The sequence below is a fragment of the Balaenoptera borealis genome (genome assembly GCF_965194805.1).
Source record: "Balaenoptera borealis genome assembly, chromosome: 19".
NCBI classification, from domain to species: domain Eukaryota; kingdom Metazoa; phylum Chordata; class Mammalia; order Artiodactyla; family Balaenopteridae; genus Balaenoptera; species Balaenoptera borealis.
Genome location: NC_138878.1, coordinates 11803009 through 11824705, shown reverse-complemented (window position 1 = coordinate 11824705; position 21697 = coordinate 11803009). Strand labels below are relative to the sequence as shown.

The 21697-nt window shown below is 42.5% G+C and overlaps 1 protein-coding gene across 7 annotated transcripts in view; it reads right to left on the bottom strand.

Annotated features, from left to right (window-relative positions):
• Positions 1-11517: 11517 nt before the first annotated feature.
• The window catches only part of WDR59 (WD repeat domain 59), an 84258-nt gene continuing 74078 nt past the window's right edge, over positions 11518-21697 (bottom strand). For 6 of the 7 annotated variants that reach the window (XM_082366322.1, XM_082366323.1, XM_082366325.1 and 3 more), the window contains one exon: positions 11518-12283. In XM_082366322.1, coding sequence (XP_082222448.1) covers positions 12048-12283 — 236 coding nt within the window. In that variant the 3' untranslated portion in view covers positions 11518-12047. Of the gene's footprint in view, positions 12284-12338; positions 12614-21697 lie in introns of those variants that run through there. The other variant, XM_082366326.1, reaches the window with a different exon arrangement.

Below are 21697 nucleotides of genomic sequence, written 5' to 3'. Positions count from 1 at the left end.
CCTTGAAAATAATAAGAGCACTATTGGTGCAGCATCGTACCTGGTTAAAGACCATTAAAAAAAAAGACCAATTTAGCAAATATTTACAAACCATTTCCCACAATATTTAAGTTATGACACCGTAACTTATGTATGATACCATAATAACAGATACCAGTTATTACACATTTGTCCAAACCCACAGAATGTACAGCACCAAGAGTGAACCCTAAGGTAAACCATGGACTTTGGGTGATGATGATGTGTCAGTGTAGGTTCATCATTTGTAATAAATGTATCACTCTGCAGGGGGGGGGGATGTTGGTAACATAGGAGACTACATATGTGTGGGGAAGGGGGTAGATGGGAACTTTCTGTACTTCCCACTCAACTTTGCTGTGAACCTAAAACTAAAATAACAGTCTCTTTTTTAAAAACGTTAGGTTCCCTTTGATCATCACTGCCAATCTTGGTCTCCCTGCTGCTCCAAGGTAACCATAGCTATCGGTTTAATGTGTATTCTTCCAGAATGCTCTCCATGAGTTTATAGGTATATACATGTACCATAGAAAATGCATAGCTTCATAGTGTGTTTTTGTTTGTGTTGAGTTCCTTTCTTGCTGTCATCTGACTGATAAAAGACCCTTGATTAAAGGTTAAGGGATCATTAAGATACTGACGGATAACACTTTGACCTGTGGCCCTTTTATACACCATTTGTTAAAAAAAAAAAAAGACTCGAGAATAAGAAAAGCTACCAAGTTGCTAAGGATTTGGTTGAGTAGATAAAACTTGGTTTGTTACTTTGAAAGTGGTATTAGTCTGACAAAATTTATTGTAATTGTGGGTGCGCCAGAGGAAAGCTGTTCCTTACGGCCAAAGGTTGGTCTGAATCCCTGAGAGAGGTCTTGCTGTTCTCCTGGTGAACAATGTCATATCAACATTGGACAGGGCCACTCTGAGACCATGTGAAGCAAGACGAGAACAAGACCACCTGGGAATCGTGTCTAAACACAAATAAAAGCTGAACACTATCCAAGCCCTAAAATACCAGCCATCCCCCTCTCCCAGCCAATATGAGTGATGGCTGCTTCTTTACCAACTACAGCTGTAGCCTCACTCTGGTCTCCCCTCTCTCTCATTACATTTTATTAATGTATCTAATCATAGAATTATCCTTGCTTCCGACAGGAACATAACATCCAACCCAGAGCAAACCTCCACTTCCATGAACTCACATCAAAATCACCTAACACAAGTGCAAACCCTGTAAGAAGGTCCTTAGAGCAGCCTCTCACCAAGATGCCCCAGGTTCCAGGGCGAGTGGTCTCCCTCTCTGCAACAGGCAAAATCTCACCTTGTTCACCTACAAGTGTGATTCTGATGATCTTCAGCTGGACGGTATTGACAGAGGTTTGCTTTAAAACTTTAAACCAGTTATAAGGACTTCCCTGGTGATCCAGTGGGTACGACTCCGTGCTCCCAATGCAGGGGTCCCAGGCTCCATCCCTGGTCAGGGAACCAGATCCACATGCATACCACAACTAAGAAGTCCACATGCCATAACTAAAGATCCCATGTGCTACAACTAAGACCTGGCACAGCCTAAATAAATAATTTAAAAAATATTATTAAAAAATAAAATAAAATAAAACCAGTTATAAGATAAATAAGTACCAGGGATGTAATATACAATGATAAATATAATTAACACTGCTGTATGTTATATATGAAAGTTAAGAAAGTAAATCCTAAGAGTTCTCATCACAAGAAAAAATATTTTTTCCATCTTTGATTTTTGTATCCAAATGAGATGATCTTCACTAAACTTACTGTGATAATAACTTCATGATGTATGTAAGTCAAATCCTTATGCTGAACACCTTAAACATATACAGTGCTATATGTCAATCATATCTCAATAAAACTAGAAAAAAAACCTTTAAAAACAATGGATCCTGCCCCCAAATTCGTACTCATAGGTCAACCCTCCTTAATGATTGCTTCCCACAGTGAGTGGATTTAGTGGTCGCCTTTCCAACCTCTATTTCCTATTGCTCTCGGTAACCACCGCTAATCTCATTTTTTCAGGTAACTGCCCCCACTCGGCTTACCTGTTCAACTCCTTGGCTTCCGGGGGCCCCAGGGACGCAGGTCCTCTCTATGAGGCCAGTGTAGACCTCCCTCCTCTCACGGGGTCCAGGGAGCCTCCAGGGCCACCCGCAGGGTGCTCCGAGTTTACTGCCAAGCACTTTCCCCAAGGCTGGGGGCGCTCAAGTCCTCACTACACCGGGAAGCCCAGAGGCAGAAGGACTGGAAATGGAAATTTGATTATTATTCCACAATTTTAAATGTGCATACGTGCATTTTTTGGTTTGTTTTACACAATTAGAATACTAACATAAATATAAGTTCTTTACCATGTCTTTTTCACTTAATATATTACCATTATTGGCTCCACATTGCTCCAAACATTTTTTTTAATTTTTAAAAAATTTTTATTTATTTATTTTTTGGCTGTGTTGGATCTTTGTTGCTGCACGCGGGCTTTCTCTAGTTGTGGCGAGCGGGGGCTACTCTTTGTTTCGGTGCGCGGGCTTCTCATTGCGGTGGCTTCTCTTGTTGCGGAGCACGGGCTCTAGGAGCGTAGGCTTCAGTAGTTGTGCCTCGCCGGCTCAATAGCTGTGGCCCACAGGTTTAGTTGCTCCGCAGCATGTGGGATCTTCCCGGACCAGGGATCAAACCCATGTCCCCTGCGTTGGGAGGCGGATTCTTAACCACTGCGCCACCAGGGAAGCCCCACTCTAAACTTTCTGAATTCAAATTTCTTGGAACAGACTTCAGCTAGCCTGTTTGAGATAGAATCCCTCTTTCCTTTTACTCTTTATAATTGTCTTTTGAGACTATTTTGGAAGAAGAGTCAACTTTTCTTGGGCAGCATAATCATTCCAAGGATTGTAATATACATCATGCCAAAACTCTTTAGGGAAGGACTTTTAAAATCTGATTTTAGTTGTCATCACCTATTAACTAAGCTATCAATATTAACCTTCAAGTTTATTACTTCAGGCCAATACCTCAGACCAAACTGGTATCACATCTGAAATGTGAAACACACCCATAAAATTTACCTAGTAATAAATCTGCTCAACAGAAGTCTCACAATATAAGCACCTATTCTTTGGGCGTGTGCCTTTCTGACCCATGTAAACATTTTGCCCCAGATACAGCTATCCAGTTTAAAACAGAATTGAGGAACTGGAGTGGTTTGCTCCCAGCTGTCTCGAATACACAAAATTCTTCTCAGTCAAGCACTGAGCTGCCTATAAAACTTTTTTATATTTAAAAAAGTTGCTCGTTTGTTTTTGACACGGAAACCTTAAAATACTTAACTCGTTTTTTGTTACATTAAAAAGTCAAAGTAACATATTAAAAAAACAAATAATACAAAAAAATTAAAAATAAAAAGTAAAATTATTTTCCATCCCAAACCCCTCCAGGCCTATTCTCCGGAGAACATTCCTTTTAATAGTGTATCTTTTGAGAAATTTTCTCTGTCTTTATAAATGTATATGTATATATCACTTAAAAAAACAGAAACAGGACCATACTGGATACAGTTTGTATGTTCTTTCACTTAACAATATATACAGCAGCACAAACACCCTGCATCCATGTTTTTCCAATGGTGGCATAATATTCCATTGTATGAACACATCACAATTTATTTAATCAGTCCCCGACTGACGAGCATTTAGGTTGTCTCATTTTTTCCCACTATAACAAACAATGTGAAAATAAACACGCTCATACAAGTGTTTTCGTGCATTTGTGTAACTGCCTCTGTGGAATAAATTCCTAAAAAGGAAATTGAGTCTAAGGGTTGGGTAGTGAACAGTTTGAGAGCTATTGACAAATTGTTTTCTAAGAAGGCTGCACCAATTACCACTCTCACCTGCAGTATATAATGCTGCATGCTTCCCCACACACTAGCCAACATTTGTGCTTCTTCAACTTTTTTATCTTCGCCAGTCTGATAGGTGGAAAAATGACATTTCCTGTGTGTGCTTTTGTGTGTGTGCCAGTCTGCCATGAGTGCAAGGTTACTGCCATTTCTGAACATGGTGACTCAATTTAATAAATCAAGGTAGTAACAGGGATGGTTGGTATTTCAAAAGTTTATCCTTATGTCTAAGAGTGATTAATCGGCTTTGCAGCCTAAACTGGAAAGATTAATTATATACTGAGCAGTGCTTGGGAGTCACTTTCTGATTACTCTTTTTTTCAAAATCTGTCTATTTTTTATTTTATTTTTTGGCCACACCACATGGTTTGCAGGACCTTAATTCCCCAATCAGGGACTGAACTCACGCCCTCAGCAGTGAAAGCACAGAGTCCTAACCACTGGACAGCCAGGGAATTCCCTTCTGATTACTCTTTGATCTTAAAATGTCAAGCTAAGAATTGAGGGAACTAACAAGATGACATAAGGAATGATTACAATTTTGATTCAGTTATTTATAAATATCAGCACATGTCATTTGAAATCATGATAATAATGACAATGAATATTGTATGTGCATGTGAAACAGGCAGTCCTAAGAATAGCCTAAGAGAAAAGGGAGTACAGTACATCTTCAAACTTTGCCTTACCTCTTATGAATAGCTTTGGAAGAAAGTTATTACTGTCACTAAGAGAAATATAAAATTCCTTACTGAAATTCATTTAAAGTACCTTTTTATTTTAGAAGAGATTTAGACTTACAGAAAAATTGCAAAGATACTACAGACAGTTCCCAGACACCCCACACCCAGTTTCCCTATTTATTAACTCCGTATATTAATATGGTACATTTGTCACAATGAATAAACCAATACTGATTGGTACATTGTTATTAACTAAAGTTCATACTTTACTCAGATCTCCTTAGTTTTTCCCGAATATCCTTTTTCTGTTCCAGGGTCCCATCCAGAATGCCACGTTACATTTAGTTGTCACGTCTCCTTTGGCTCCTCTGGGCTGTGACAGTTTTTCAGTTTTTCAGTTTCCTTGTGTTTGATGACCTTGACAGTTTTGAGGAGTCCTGGCCAGGTATTTTGTAGAATGTCCCTCAGTTGGGATTTGTCTGATGTTTTTCTCATGATTAGACTGGGCTTATGGATTTGGGAGAGGATGACCATAGAGGTAAAATGCCCTGTTTGTCACATTATCGCATCACACTGTCAACATGACTAATCACTGTCACTGTTGACCTTGATCATCTGGTCGAGTGACATACATTTATTAACTTTCTCTGTTGACATAAGCAAGGTTACAGGACATGACGAGTTGAGTCCTGAGGGTTTCCAAAGTAAATTGTGGTGGCGAGGCTGATTATTAGGCAGTTAGGAGACCCCTCATTCTCTAGGAGACCCTGCCAAGGGAGGAGAAAGAACTCTATGCCAGAGCATAATGAACTTGGAAGCAATCTTGGAAATTCAGAAATATATTGTTCAAAATGACCCCACTGGGGTAAGTACTGTTACTCATACTTTACAGAAGAGGAAAGTGAGGCACAGTGCCAAGGATACAGGCAAGCTGAGATGCAATCCACGCATTCTGGCCACAGGGTCCAGGCTCTTACCACTGTGTGTACTGCCTCACCAATGCTATCTGTTGTCTTAACTTGCATTTCCCAGATTACCAGTGAGATGGGCATCTTTCCTTTGGTGTATTGTCTATTGGACTTCTTTTCAAGACCTCATTTTGGACAGGTGATACAAAGAAGGAACCATGAGGAACAGATTCAGGGTGAGACCCCAGAGTCAGAGCTGGCAGAGACCTTGAGGGGTGGCATCCCATGCCCAGAGTGGGGGCCCTGCTGGAGCCAGCAGCTGGGATCATCTCAGGGTATAATTTAAGCACGACCCTTGGTGAGGATCGCCAGATTTAGCAAATAAAAATACAAGATCTGGGACTTCCCTGGTGACTGAGTGGTTAAGAATCCACCTGCCAATGCAGGGAACATGGGTTCAAGCCCTGGTCCGGGAAGATCCCACATGTCGTGGAGCAACTAAGCCCATGCGCCACAATACTGAGCCTGCGCTCTAGAGCCCGCGAGCCACAACTACTGAGCCCGTGTGCCACAGCTACTGAAGCCTGCGTGCCCAAGAGCCTGTGCTCCGCAACAAGAGAAGCCACTGCAACGAGAAGCCTGCGCACCGCAACGAAGAGTAGCCCCCGCTTGCTGCAACTAGAGAAAGCCCACGCGCAGCAACAAAGACCCAACGCAGCCAAACAACAACAAAAAATACAAGATCTCCACTTAATTTGAACCTCAGATGAACAACTTATATGTTCCAAGTGAAATTCAAATTGACCGGGGCATCCTGTATTTTAACACTCCCCTTGGCTGCATGACCCCCAAGCCTGATTTCCAGGCCTCCTAGATTCTGTGAGCTACTTCTCTTTCATTGATTATTCCCAGCTGTGGTAGAGTCGGCTGTGGCTGAACTAAAACGCTTTACACTGTGACTCTACCAACATGGGAAGACAAATGGAAGATCTAGAAGGCTGAGGGTTTCAAGGAAAAAAATGGGAGAGAAGACAAATTCTTTGTGTAAGAGAAAACAGTCCAATGTGCTTCATATGCAAAACGTCTTTCTAGAGAATTCCACTTAAAGTGTCTTTATAAAACAAATCATAACATCCACTTGCTTCCTGTATTTCTGGTACATGCCTGATCCCCATAAGCTTTGGAATTTGCAACACCTGAAATAGCTCCGCAGGTGAGAAATTAGAGATTTACAGAAGCCCTGTGCCTGCACTACAGTCACACAGCAAAGCTGGGGTGGGAACACAGGTCTTGAGATTCACAGCCGCTATTCCCACCACTCCAAATTTCTAACCCAGAAGACCCTCGTTATAAGCATAGTGCACACTAAAATGCAAGATCATGAAACAGAAGGAATCACGTCTAATGAACAAGCATGTTTCTACAAAGGGTAGCACAGTGCCTGAAACCGAACGGATACTTGTTAAGTGGATGGGTGGAAAAGTAGAATCTGTCCTTTAAAAAAAAATTCGTTATTTAAGTATTAATGTATTGAGATGTATTAAATGTTTGCCGACCCAAAGTTGATCTTTGAATGAAAGGACACAATGAGGTAGGTAGAGGGAAAGCCATGTGTGAGAAGTTTTCATACTAGAGGAGCTGATGGGCAGGACTTCAACTAGCTTTCCTTTTCCGATGGCATATATCTGTTCAATCACCGGATCGATGAATATAGATGAATTGAGCAGATCTTTCATTTCACGACTGGAGAACCAGGTATAGACTAGTCTGGTTTAATCTTTATCGGCAACCTCACTTGTCTTAGGAATCTATCAGATTCACCAAGTCTAGATCTCTGCTGCCACCTAGTGTTAACAGTTTCTCAGGTTTAAAAAGGTATAAAGTCAGGAAGCTCTGTGCTCTGAAAAAATTTCACCTGGAGTTCCTTCGACCATTTCTATTTCAGGATTTCCAACTCTATCAAAGCTTTTTGTGGGTAAAACAAGAAACAGTATATCTTCTATTTGTACTGCACAACTATTTTACCTCTGTTGCGTCTGATGTGTCCAAAATGTTTACGAAGGAAAAAAGTTTGATTAAGAAACCAGGTTGGCCCAAGCCTCTTAAAGCCAGCAAGTTTTGCTGGGAAAAGTGGGACATTTTCCTGATAGGAAAGAAAATCCACCTATTTTGGATACCAATGTTGATCTTCTCTCCCTTCCTTCCATTTCTGATCTCCATTAGAAAAAGAAGAAAAAACACAGATGGTTTTGGAGGTGCTCTTCATCGATTCTCTCTAAATCAAGTTATGGCAGAAGACAGTAATGTCTGGCCTGGCCCCAGGCCTTTAAACCAGAGTTACTCCCAGTTTGGACACAGAGGCATCTAGCACGGAGGGCCAGGTTATGGAGGCCAAACTTTCAATCTTCTGAAAGCACAGAGAGTGAGAGAGAGTACTTTCCTGCGTGGCAATCCAGAGCTGTGACAGCACAGCTGAGCTCAATGAGAAAAGGGACATCATTTCTATCTAATCGTTCGCACCCTTTATACTGTATCTTGGCTGAACGTAGCCAAATAAAGACAGTACTAAGAGATTGTTACGAGAGTTATGTTACTGTAAGAGAAATATTTTTATGATAGAAGGAAAAGCCGGATACTCCTGTCTGTGCTTTTCTTACCTTTTTTTCTGTTAGTCCAAACTAAACGAATTTATCCATGGGCCTTCCCATACAGGACTTCCCAAACACTAACAGGCATCCCCCTTGGTGGCAAAGCTGGGGATTTCTGCTACTTGGTTCGGGAGGTAATAACCAGTCTCCCAGGATTAGTTGTATATTTTCAAAGTGATGGCCGAGTACACATCCGTTATCTATTCCTGAAAGTTTTGACTGCTTTTCAATCACAAGTCTTACTGGAAAATAATGATAACTGCCATAAGGGAACAGAGTCAAAGGACTAAAATCGGAGCGAGAAACTAGATTTTGACATGAGCTCAAGCACTGGGGGAACAGGAAAAGATTGTTCTCTGCAAATGGTGTGACTTCATTGAGGAACATGACAGATCCTCAGTACAGTAAGTCCCCTACATACAAACCTTCAAGGTGCAAACTTTCAAAGATGAGAACGTGCCTGTCCAATCACGTAAGTTAGTTCACGTGTCTGGCATACATTGTCATGTACGTGCATCCTCCACAAGTGATTGTGCTTTTGTGTACTTTATTGTACAGTACTGTTGCTGGGCAACACGAGGAGCTTACTAATGAAGACCTGATGGAATTGGAGGCCCAGAGAAAGGACGAAGAGAGACAAGAGGAAGAAGTAACTGAAGATCCGAAGAGATTCACAACGGAGGAAATGGCAGGGGGATTTTCTTTTTTTTTTTTTTTTTAATTATTAGCACCTTTAATTATTATTTATTTATTTATTTATTTTTTGGCTGTGTTGGGTCTTCGTTTCTGTGCGAGGGCTTCCTCTAGTTACGGCAAGCGGGGGCCACTCTTCATCGCGGTGCGCGGGCCTCTCACTATTGCGGCCTCTCTTGTTGCGGAGCACAGGCTCCAGACGCGCAGGCTCAGTAGTTGTGGCTCACGGGCCTAGTTGCTCCGCGGCATGTGGGATCTTCCCAGACCAGGGCTCGAACCCGTGTTCCCTGCATTGGCAGGCAGATTCTCAACCACTGCGCCACCAGGGAAGCCCGGGATTTTCTTTATTTGAGGAGGCACTGTTAGTTTTTGAGGCACAGGACCCGAACATAGGACGGTACAAGAAGGTTGCAGCAGCCATTCAGAATGCAATCCAGTGCTACCGTGTCATCTATGACGAGAAAAAAGAGCTACTACCCGTTTTTTCAAGAGGGTAGATAGAATTCATTCCAGCAAGGAACCAGAACCTTTGCCATCAACGTCAGGTGTGAGTGAAATTGCAGCTTGCCCTCCGTCTCCTATTGCTGACGATCCTTCAGCTCTACCATCTCCCACCTCCTCTCCCTCCTCCAGTCAGTAACTCTTCTTGCCTGTTCCCTTGATGCCAGCCCCTGTATGCCAGCTGTTGTACTGTACTACTGTACTTTTCAAGGTACTGTACTGTAAGATTAAAAATGTTGTCTTTATTTTTTGTTTGTTTTTTATGTATTATTTGTGTGAAAAGTATTATAAACCTATTACAGTACAGTACTATATAGCCGATTGTGTTAGTTGGGTACCTAGGCTAACTTTGTCGGACTTACAAATTGGACTTACGAACGCGCTCTCGGAATGGAACTTGTTCGTACATAGGGGACTTACTGTAAAAACTTGTCGACTTATCCCATGGTGCCATTACAGCAGTGTCAATATAAACAGGTGAACAAGAGAGAGTGAACAAATTCGGATTTCTTTGGCCGCCTCCTTTATCCACCTCCCACGTACCTACTACACCTAGTTATTCAGCCCACTCTGCAAAGACGCTGGCATCGTACCTCGGATCATAGGCCAAGGTTAAACCTCTGCTCTCACTGCACAGGATCCAGGCCTTTCTTATGTCATGGTGTTTTGTGCCCAGTAACACAGGGATGATGTTCATATAAGCATCATCCAAAACAGTGCTTTGAAAACGTTTTGACCACAACCCTCAGGAAGGAAGGAATTTACATAGTGATCTGTTATACACATGTGCAGGTGTGTGCATATACACTGGTAAACAAGTTACAGAAAACAATGTTTACCCTATGTCTGGTAAGTTCTGATATGTCTCTTCTACTCTGTTTCATTTTTTAAAATTCTGGTTTTTATCCACTACATTGATTTCACAATCTATTAATGGGTCCTGACCTGTAGTTTAAAACACAGCGATGCAGACTTCCCCAGTGGCGCAGCAGTTAAGAATCTGCCTGCCAATGCAGGGGACGCAGGTTCGGGCCCTGGTCCGGGAAGATCCCACATGCTGCGGAGCAACTAATCCCGTGCACCACAACTACTGAGCCTGTGCTCTAGAGCCCGTGCTCCACAAGAGAAGCCACCGCAATGAGAAGCCCGCACACCACAATGAAGAGTAGCCCCCGCTCGCCACAACTAGAGAAAGCCCTTGCGCAGCAACAAAGACCCAATGCAGCCAAAAAATAAATAAATGAATGAATGAAAATTAAAAAACAAGACAAACAAACAAAAAAACCCACAGTGATGTACAACACTTTCACATTTTGAGACATGGAGCTATTTTCTTAAGCTAATCAATTTGGAATTGTAAAATTCTAAGAAATAAATATAGGGGCTTCCCTGGTGGTCCAGTGGTAAAGAATCTGCCTTCTAATGCAGGGAACGTGGGTTCGATCCCTGGTCAGGGAGCTGAGATCCCACATGCTGCGGGGCAACTAAGCCTGCGTGCCACAACTACTGAGGCCGTGCGCCTCGACTAGAGAGCCCACACGCCACAACTACAGAGCCCACATGCTCTGGAGCCCGTGCGCCACAACTAGAGACAGAAAGCCCGCATGCCACAACTAGAGAGAAGCCCGCGCTGCAACAAAAGATCCCTTCGTGCCGCAACTAAGACCCGATGCAGCCAAAAAAAAAAAATTAAAAATAAATAAATAAATATAAATTTCAGTAGCAATATTGAAAAGAAGATGTCTCTTTCCTGGCACATACAAAATGCGAAGCATTGAGAATCATTCTGGAGAATTGGTGGATGCAGATAAACATGGGTCAAAGCCTATGAAGGGGCCCAAGGGAAGAGTGAAGGCATTTACGGGAACCCAGCCAACCTACACAGTGGCAACGGGAGACTCTCACAGCAATGCTGCCACGTAATTTCATTTTCCCTTGTTAAAAGAAATGATTAAAAAAAAACTCTTGGAGTTGGGAAGAACCTTAAATGTCAAATTCTATTTTCTCCTGTTGGATGACAAAAGCAAATCAGCATTTCCTTTGAAAATATGAGCACTGACTTTGGTCCTATCCCAAAGAGTTAATTTCAATTAGAAGTAGAATAAAAAAAGATTCACTAAAATATTGTTCAACTTCATCTCTTTTTCAAACGATTACTAGAATTTTATTAGCCAAGGGAGAATAGCTGGAAGAGAAATAACAAACAAAAAAATACATCTTAAGGATCCTTAAGTACATTATGTATTTACAATTTAAGTATATTTTAAAAGGCCACAGTCCATCAGTTCATAAATGCATCAACTTATGTCACAGGCCCATTTGTCCACTGTCCTTTGGCTCAGGAGACTGTCCTTTGCAACCAACCTTGATCTCTCTGATGGCACCAGAAAGGAGGCTGTCATCTTAAAGGTAAACACGGCTCTGGAGGCAGGTGCTTTTCTCCAAGAAAACTTCCACCTGCCCGCGTCCTCCTCCACCGACATCCATGCCACCAACAGCCAACAAAAGAGAAGCAAAGGCCCATGAACAGCTGGTACCGTGTCAGACTTTGAGGAGAACACATCCCTGTCTAGTGAGGGGTGGGTTCTGGAGCCTCTCTCCCGGCAGAGAGCTTGTCAACCGGCATTGACGGGTTCTCTGGGATTTCCCACAACTCCCATGGGCTGTCAGTTCAGAAAGTGCTTTCAAGCAGGCAGTGGCACCCACACCCGGTGGGACACACCTCCTGGGTCCGAAACCACTCCATCATGTGGCTGGTGTGTCCCCCATGCCCGCAGGTCAGGCAGAAGTTGGACGACCCTCGCACGGCCACGTGGCAGATGGCGCACTGGAACGTGAAGCCTTTGCAGATGGCGCACTGCGTGCCCCTGACCTCGCTCCGGCAGTGGCTGCAGTACACGCCGAACTCTGGAGAAGGGTGGAGATGGCCAAAAAGAGACATGGTGAGTTCAGTTCTGCAAAGGGGAACCAGGCATTGTGAATAAAAGCGAGGTACTCATTTGGGGGTTTCTGTAGGATCCTATTAGACCCCTGCTGTTCAATTTCCTTTTTTTTAATGGCAGAACCCCTTCTTCCACAACCTCACTAAGTCTTTTAAAGAGGAGCTGCTGTCATCACCACAGTGGAAGGGTGCGGGCAGGGGGTGCAGCAGGCGCCTGGCTCTCAGAGGCCCTGGGTGGAAACCCCCGTGTCTGCAGCGGTCGAGGCTCCAATCTCATTCCTCTTCCACCCCAACAGCTACAGATGCAGAGAAGGCAGTTAACAAACGTTTGTCTGAAAGCACTGAAGGATCAGTCGACACTCAGGCAAGAGCTGATTGGTCTCACAATCTCTTCCCTATCTGCCTGCCAATGACCCAGCAGCCTAAAGATGGACGGAGTCAGGCCACCACAGGGCCGCCCCAGCGCGGGGGAGAGCGGTTAGGACCGCCCTGCTCCACTGGTCCCCGCCTGCCCTTAAGTCCCTGTCCCCTTCGGCCACGGCCCTGGGGCCAGGCGGCCCATGTTAACTGCCCAGCTCCCTTGCTCACCCCCTGCTACCTGGAGATCCTTCCTCCTCCCAGACCACCTTCCACTGCGCTGCATCGAGTGCAGACCTTCCCACGTGCTCTACTGGCTCTTTTGGGAACGGTCCCCTCACCGCCTGGCCCTAACCAAACCCCGCTGCGTCTCGGCCTCCTCCGAAGGAAAGGCCGGCTCTGTCTTACATCCTAAGGATGGAGGGGTGGGAGGGGAGGGTGGCGCATGGCTGCCTCCAGACCGTACTCTCCTCTTGAGGCCACTGCCCCCCTGGCTTCACCAGCCCTTCCCCTTTCCCTCTACTGTCATCGACCGACATTCTGGACACACACCCACCCCATGCCCTGAAGACTTCTGCTTCTGGTTCTCAATCTTCCCTCCGCCCCAATCCTTGGCATCTTCAAGAGCCATGCCACTAACCCTCTGCACACCTGGCCTCCCAGGTCACCGTCCTCTCACCTCTAATCCACCACCGTCTTTCATTCTATCCAAAGTCCACTTGCACTTCCATGCGATCAGCCCCTCTCTGGCTGTAGTTTCCCCTCTGACCAGCCTGAATTACACGGTTCCACTTCATAGTCACTTTTTTGCAACTGGCCCCTCTCTCCCTCACGGTCCCACCCGGCAAAACCTTCACCTGGATGAGCCCCGTCCCTGGCCTCCTCCGCGTCAGCCCGGGAGCATTCCCACGGGAAGGCGCACGGTCAGGATGCTCGTCTCGCTGACCGCACCTGCAGGTAGACTCCTGGCTTGTGTGCAGCGGTCGGGCTCTTCCTCCCCAACTCCCAGGTGCCCACCTCACACCTCTGCCACGTTCTTAAACCTCTCCCACATGCCTCTCTCTCTCACCCGATGGCCTCTTCTCTCCCTTCCCTAAGAAAATAGAAGCCTTCCAATGGGGGACACTTCATCTCAACACCCCCAAATCGTCACATCTCCCTCTTCTTTCACCTCCTACTGTAGAGGAAGGGTCCTGGTTTCTTTCTTCTATCAAAGCCAGCTCCTCTGCTTCACCACAATAGGTAGTCATAAAAACAGACAAATAGAGACTCTAAATACATGGTAACTAAGGAAAAAATTTTATGGTAGTTCCTAGTTAAGGTAAACCCTGAGATAAACTGGTTTGAAAATTTGGGTTAAAAATAGCTATGTCTTGGGACTTCCCTGGCAGCACAGTGGTTAAGACTCCACCTGCCAATGCAGGGGTCACGGATTCAAGCCCTGGTCCGGGAAGATCCCACATGCCGTGGAGCAACTAAGCCCGTGCACCACAACTACTAAAGCCCGCGTGCTGCAACTACTGAAGCCTGTGCACCTAGAGCCTGTGCTCTGCAACAAGAGAAGCCACCACAATGAGAAGCCAGCGCACCGCAATGAAGAGCAGCCCCCGCTCACTGCAACTAGAGAAAGCCTGCACACAGCAAGGAAGACCCAACGCAGCCCCCCCGCCTCCCCAGAAAAAAGCTGTCTTCTTTCTCTAAGCATAACTTTTTAAAAAAATTTTATTGGAGTATAGTTGATTTACAATGTTGTGTTGGTTTCAAGTGTACAGCAAAGTGATTCAGTTATACATATATATATATTCATTCATTTTCAGATTCTTTTCTCATATAGGTTATCACAGAATATTGAGTAGAGTTCCCTATGCTATATACAGTAGGTCCTTGTTGGTTATCTATCACATATAGTAATGTGTGTATGTTAACCCCAAGTTCCTGATTTATCCTTTCCCCGTCACGTTTCCCCTTTGGTAACCATAAGTTTGTTTTCAGCATCTGTAAGTCTGTTTCTGTTTTGTAAATAAGTTCGTTTTTATCATTTAAAAAAAATTAGATTCCACATATGAGTGATATCATATGATATTTCTCTTTCTCTTTCTGGCTTACTTCACTTAGTATGATAATCTCTAGGTTCATCCATGATGCTGCAAATAGCATTATTTTGTTATTTTATGGCTGAATAATATTCCATTGTATATATGTATCACATCTTCTTTATCCATTCATCTGTCACTGGACATTTAAGTTGCTTCCATGTCTTGGCTATTGTGAATAGTGCTGCTATGAACATAGAGGTGAATGTGTCTTTTCAAAGTATGGTTTTCTCTGGATATATGTCCAGGAGTGGGACTGCTGGATCATATAGTAGTTCGATTTTTAGTTTGTTAAGGAACCTCTACAGTGGTTACACCAATTTACATTCCCACCAACAGTGCAGGAGGGTTCCCTTTTCTCCACACCCCCTCCAGCATTTATTGTTTGTAGACTTTTTGATGATGGCCATTCTGACTGGTGTGAGGTGATACCTCATTGTAGTTTTAATTTGCATTTCTTTGATAATTAGTGATGTTGAGCACCTTTTCATGTGCTTTTTGGCCATCTGTATGTTTTCTTTGGAGAAATGTCTATTTAGGTCTTCTGCCCATTCTTTGATTGGGTTGTTTGGGATTTTTTTTGATACAGAGCTGCATAAGCTGTTTGCATATTTTGGAGATTAAGCCCTTATTGGTCGCTTCATTTGCAAACATTTTCTCCCATTCTGTGGGTTGTCTTTTTGTTTTGTTTATGGTTTCCTTTGCTGTGCAGAAGCTTTTAAGTTTAATTAGGTCCCACTTATTTATTTTTGTTTTTATTTAATTACTCTAGGAGACAGATCAAAAAAGATATTGCTGCGATTTATGTCAAAGAGTGTTCTGCCTATGTTTTCCTCTAAGAGTTTTATAGTGTCTGGCCTTACATTTAGGTCTTTGATTCATTTTGAGTTTATTTTGAGTATGATGTTAGAGAGTGTTCTAATTTCATTCTTTTACATGTAGTTGTCCAGTTTTCCCAGCACCACTTATTGAAGAGACTGTCTTTTCTCCATTGTATATTCTTGCCTCCTCTGTCACAGATTAATTGACCATAGGTGTATGGGTTTATTTCTGGGTTTTCTATCCTGTTCCATTGATCTATAGTTCTGTATTTGCACCAGTACCACACTGTTTTGATTACTGTAGCTTTGTAGTACAGTCTGAAGTTAGGGAGCCTGATTCCTCCAGCTCCATTTTTCTTTCTCAGGATTGCTTTGGCTATGTGGGGTCTTTTGTGTTTCCATACAAATTAAAAAATTTTTTGTTCTAGTTCTGTAAAGCATAACTGTATATATTATGTAAGACTTTGCTTTGTGTTCTCATTAAAAACTGATTAGTTTATATTTCTTAAGTTTCCTTTACTGGTTTTATTGGTTTGAAAAGATTCAACATTTAAAATTATGAAAATGTAAAAACCATGTGTTCACGTAAACTGAATGATAATAACATGTCTTTTTAAAAGGGTTGTTCTTTGGCACTTGAGATAACTGTATATGTAAACTATTCTCCATTTCTATCTGGGTAAAATGATTAAAATGTCATCTTGTTGAAAAATTCAATACATCATTAGTAATCACGTTTCTTTTTAGTGTGTCACTTAAACATAATTTCTAACATCCTTATCAACTTTAAGACCTTGAACTTATATTTCATTTAACTAACGAATAATCTTTAGGGGTGTGGACAATTTCTAAATGGATTTAAATTCCCAAAGAGAAAAAATACAAAAACTCTAAGTCACTGAGCATAATCTTAATATTCTCTCTTGCCGCTCATTGTTGCACATAATGGCATGACCACTAGTTAACAGTTGGTAAGAGTATGCATCCACTTTGGGTGATGCTGGTAAACATGCTAACTTTTGCCACTTTAGGAGGTACAAAGGGATGTGGAATGTGTTCAAAATCGCTTAGAAATGTACAATCTGCCAAGACTGAACCAGGAAGAAAAAGAAAATATGAACAGACCAATTACCAGTAATGAAATTCAGTCAGTAATTTAAAAACTCCCAACAAACAAGAGTCCAGGACCAGAAGGCTTTACGGGTGAATTCTACCAAACATTTACAGAAGGGTTAACACCTATCCTTCTCAAACTATTCCAAAAAATCACAGAGGAAGGAACACTCGTAATTTACAAGGTCAGCATCACCCTGATACCAGAACCAGACAAAGATACCACAAAAAAAAGAAAATTACAGGCCAATATCACTGATGAACATAGATGCAAAAATTCTCAACAAAATTTTAACAAACTGAATCCAACAGTACACTAAAAGGATCATACACTTTGATCAAGTGGATTCATCCCATGGATGCAAGGATTTTTCAGCAAATCAATCAGTGTGATACACCACATTAACAAATTGAAGAACAAAAACCATATGATCATCTCAATAGATGCAGAAAAAGCTTTTGACAAAATTAAACATCCATTTATGATAAAAACTCTCCATAAAGTGGGCATAGAGGGAACATACCTCAACATAATAAAGGTCATATATGACAAACCCAAAGCTAACATCATACTCAACAGTGAAAAGCTGAAAGCATTTCCTCTAAGATCAGGAAGAAGACAAGGATGCCCACTCTTGCCACTTTTATTCAACATAATACTGGAAGTCCTAGCCACAGCAAACAGACAAGAAAAATAAATAAATAAAAGAAATCCAAATTGGAAAGGAAGAAGCAAAAATGTCACTGTTTGCAGATGACATGATACCATACACAGAAAATCCTAAAGACACCACCAGAAAACTACTAGAGCTTATCAACGAATTCAGTAAAGTTGCAGGATACAAAATTAATATACAGAAATCTGTTGCATTTCTATACACTAACAATGAACTATCAGGAAGATAAATTAAGGAAACAATCCCATTTACCATCACATCAAAAAGAATAAAATACCTAGGAATAAACCTACCTAAGGAGGTAGAAGACCTTTACTCGGAAAACTATAAGACATTAATGAAAACCACAAAGCTGTCAACTGTCTTTCACTGGAACACTGATAAACTTGGGGGATCTCAGGGAAGAAGGCACAGAATCACAGGCATAGGCTTCGCAGGTGAAACCTGGTAGAGGCGAAATGGATCATTCTTGGTTCCTAACAGACAAACTAATAAGGACAATAAAAATACTGCTGGTACATGGAACGATCAAATTATGATTCCCAAGGCTTTACGGAACCTCCAGGTGGAAGCTAACCCCAAAGGTTTAGTGTCATACAATTCTAGTTTGTTAATCACATAGAAGAGTTATGTGTGTTAATTAACACCACATTACACAAATGTAAGTAAAACCAGCCAAGTAAATAAGACATTAAATTAATAAACTGAAACGGAAAACTGCTGAATAAAATTCAGGTGGGCAGATAGGAACTGGGGGTGGGCTGCACCTTCTCTACCACCATTCTGACCTAGCGCCTCATACCTCAATAGAAAAAACAAAGACAAAAATCACCTTGCATATGGAGGTTTTTTTTTTCCTTTTTTCTTTTCTTTTTTTTAAAGAATACTCTGTTTAGCATTATCCCCTCAAAATAAATGAAGCCTGGAGTCCTTTCTATAAATATCTAATCCCCTAAATTAAAACAACTTCATCCCTCAAATCTTGCTGCTGATACGGAGTGACCCTTGCAGATGTGTTAAGTGTGGGAGGAAACTGCTGGTTTTCCACCAGGAGGAGACCAACTTGGCAACCTTGTCATATTCAATACCTGCTATTTCCTGTATTTGGGTAGTCTGACTCTTCCAAAGGAAAAACTTTAAGGATGAAATACTTAATGTTTTTGTCTGTGACTCTTCCACAATCCACGCTCCCCCCTTCTTTCTGAAATTTTGTAGCATTGTTTGTAATGGTATTAGGACATACTATTCATTCTCGAACATCATTTAAGTCTTCATGAGCTTCTGTTTCATCTCTCTGATTGGATTATAGACTTCTTGAATGACCCCCTCCCCAAACCACACCTTACAGTTCTTTGTCCAGCCCACAGAACCCAGCACGACCTTTATAATAGGAGATGACAATAGTCTAGCTGATTGATGGATTGACACATCAGTTACATATCTCTGTGATTCATTTATTTTCCTAGAAACTAATTTTAAAAGACAAATTGCTCCAGGCCATCATTAATCTCTCCCTGATATACTTTCATGCATGTAGATGCTCTGAAAAATATGTACCCACATAGCATTTTCTGTCTGCGTTTCTTTACGTACATGCACCAAGATAATCCATATTTGGGGCTTCCTAGGTGGCGCAGTGGTTAAGAATCCGCCTGCCAATGCAGGGGACATGGGTTCCAGCCCTGGCCCGGGAAGATCCCACATGCCGCAGAGCAACTAAGCCCGTGCGCCACAACTACTGAGCCTGTGCTCTAGAGCCCGTAAGCCATAACTACTGAGCCCATGTGCCACAACTACTGAAGCCCACGCGCCTAGAGTCCATGCTCTGCAACAAGAGAAGACACGACAATGAGATGCCTGCACACCGCAACGAAGAGTAGCCCCCGCTCGCCAAAACTAGAGAAAGCCTGCGCGCAGCAACGAAGACCCAACACAGCCAAAAATTTAAAGAAACAAATAAATAAACAAATTTAAAAAAAAGATAATCCATATTAAAATAATCCTTGTTCTTCAATGTATGTATTAGTATGTATGTATGTATATATTAGTTTGGTTTTTCTTTTTAATTGAAACTATACTCGCACAACTTAAAGGGTCAAATTATTGTATGTATCGTGTTATGAAAAGCAGCATTCCCTTCCACCTCCACACCCATCACCCCCTAGAGGAAATTCTTAACTATTTCTTCTGTTTCTACCTCCCTATCTCTACACAACATGTTCATAAAGCTATTTCTTAATTGTTGTATTTAAGCACTGTCTCTTGACCTTCCCCAGTGGAAACGCTTTCATTCCCCAATCTCCCCAACCAGACTCATGTACCACCTGTTCCTCATCTTCCCCATGCGGTTCTATTATCAGCTGGTTGGATCAGTACTGTCTTCACATTATTTCTCTAGGTAAATATTACTCAAGCCAAGCCACGTACCATGATGACTTCCTTTCTTTCTTGCACATTTTGTTCCTCCTAGAGTTAGTCTTGTTTTGCCTGTTTGCTTAGTTACATACTTATTGATAATTCATCTCCAAACATCTGAATCTTCTGTAAATACACTGAATACTGAAATACACTATATACACTGAAATACACAGATTTTTTTTTTCTCTTCTTGGAGACAATGCTCTGAAGCTCCAACCTGGACTGGTCTGTCTTCAGGTCTGTCACGTACATCTCCCTTCACCATCATCCCAACACCCTGGTTTCCTGGCTTGAATCTATTTCTCCTCCTTGGATAGGCTGAAGGCCTACTTTTATACTTGATGGATAACTTGGGTACAGAATTCTAGGTCAGAATTCTAAGAGATTCTAAGAGGATCATTTTCTTGAGAACAGGGAAGGCACTGCTGCACTGTTGTCATCTAGTTCCAGTATCTAGTTCACTGCTCCCGAGAAGTGTGATGCTATTCATATTCCTATCCTTTGTATGTGACCTGTTTTCTCTCTCTGGAAGCTTCTAGGATCTTCTCTATAACCCTGGGTCTTTCCTCATTCGTATGCTAGCTACGTGGCGGCCCCTTTATTGGGAAATGTGTCCACCTTCTTTGGAGAATGAACTTCCGTTTTCTGCTGGGGGAGAGGAAGGGTGATAACTGCTCTGCAAACTAGGAGTGGGGATCTGGGGACCCTAGAAAGGCCATGACACAATACTCCTGTTTTTGACCTCACCTTCGTGCCACTTGCAGAGGTACGGGGTACCACTAATTCCTGAGCCACCTGGGGGTTCTGCCATGTGTGTTGCTGTTTTTCTGCCTGCCAGTTCAGGGCTCAGCTTTCTCCCTGTGAGATCAGGTATCACTAACCTACCTGCCCCCCAGGTCCCAAATTTTACTGCCAACATTACTTCTCCTTGCATGGTTGTGTCTTTACAGAAAAGCTCTATGTAGACACTTCGGCAGGGTCTAGGGGAGAAAGGAAATCAGTGTGTGTTTAGTCCACTCTTGTATCTGTCTTTCATGTCACTCTTTAGAAAACATCTCTTCTCTTAGCTTCTTTCATAGTACAGTCTTGCTTTTCCTCAAAACTCACTGGTATCTCATTCTAAGTCTCTGTTTCTGGTTCTTCCTCCAAGACTCAATCTCCAAGTACTGGTTTCTCTCAAGGCCCAGAGTAAGTGGGCTCTCTTATTTGCTCCTCCCATCCTCTTCCTCCCCACCCCCCAGCTCCCAGGTAAAGGCACTCAACTCTCACAGCTTGAACACCACCGACATGGTGCAGATTCCCACATTCCTAGTTTTAGCCCTGAACTGTCCTTTAAGCTCCAGACTTATATCCAACTGCCTGCATGATTTCTACAGTCTGAACCTCACCAACATTTCCAACTGTCCCAAACTGAGTTTTCAATTTTCTTCCAATCTTTTCTATCGTAGAATATGGCACCACCATCTACCCAGTTGCTTGAGCTGGAAACTTGGGAATCATCTAAGCTTTGCCTCTTCTCCTCAAGCCCATACCCAACTTGTTAGTAAGTCATATTGAGTCTACCTCTAAAATACATCTTTACTCCACTCATCTCTCTCCACCTCCACTGATGTCACCCCGAGACTAGGCCGTCCATCTCTCTCTGACTACTCTAAGAATCTTCAAATGGCCTTCCTACCTCTGCTTCTCTCCTCCTCCAACCCTTTCTTCTTATAACAGCCAAAGGGCTCCTCTTACAATGGAAACCAGAGTACATCACTTACTTTTTTTTTTTTTTTTGGCCTCGTCACGCGGCTTGCGGGATCTTAGTTCCCTGACCAGGGATCGAAACCGGGCCCATGGCAGTGAAAGCACAGAGTCCTAAGCACTGGACCACCAGGGAAGTCATATAACTTACCTAT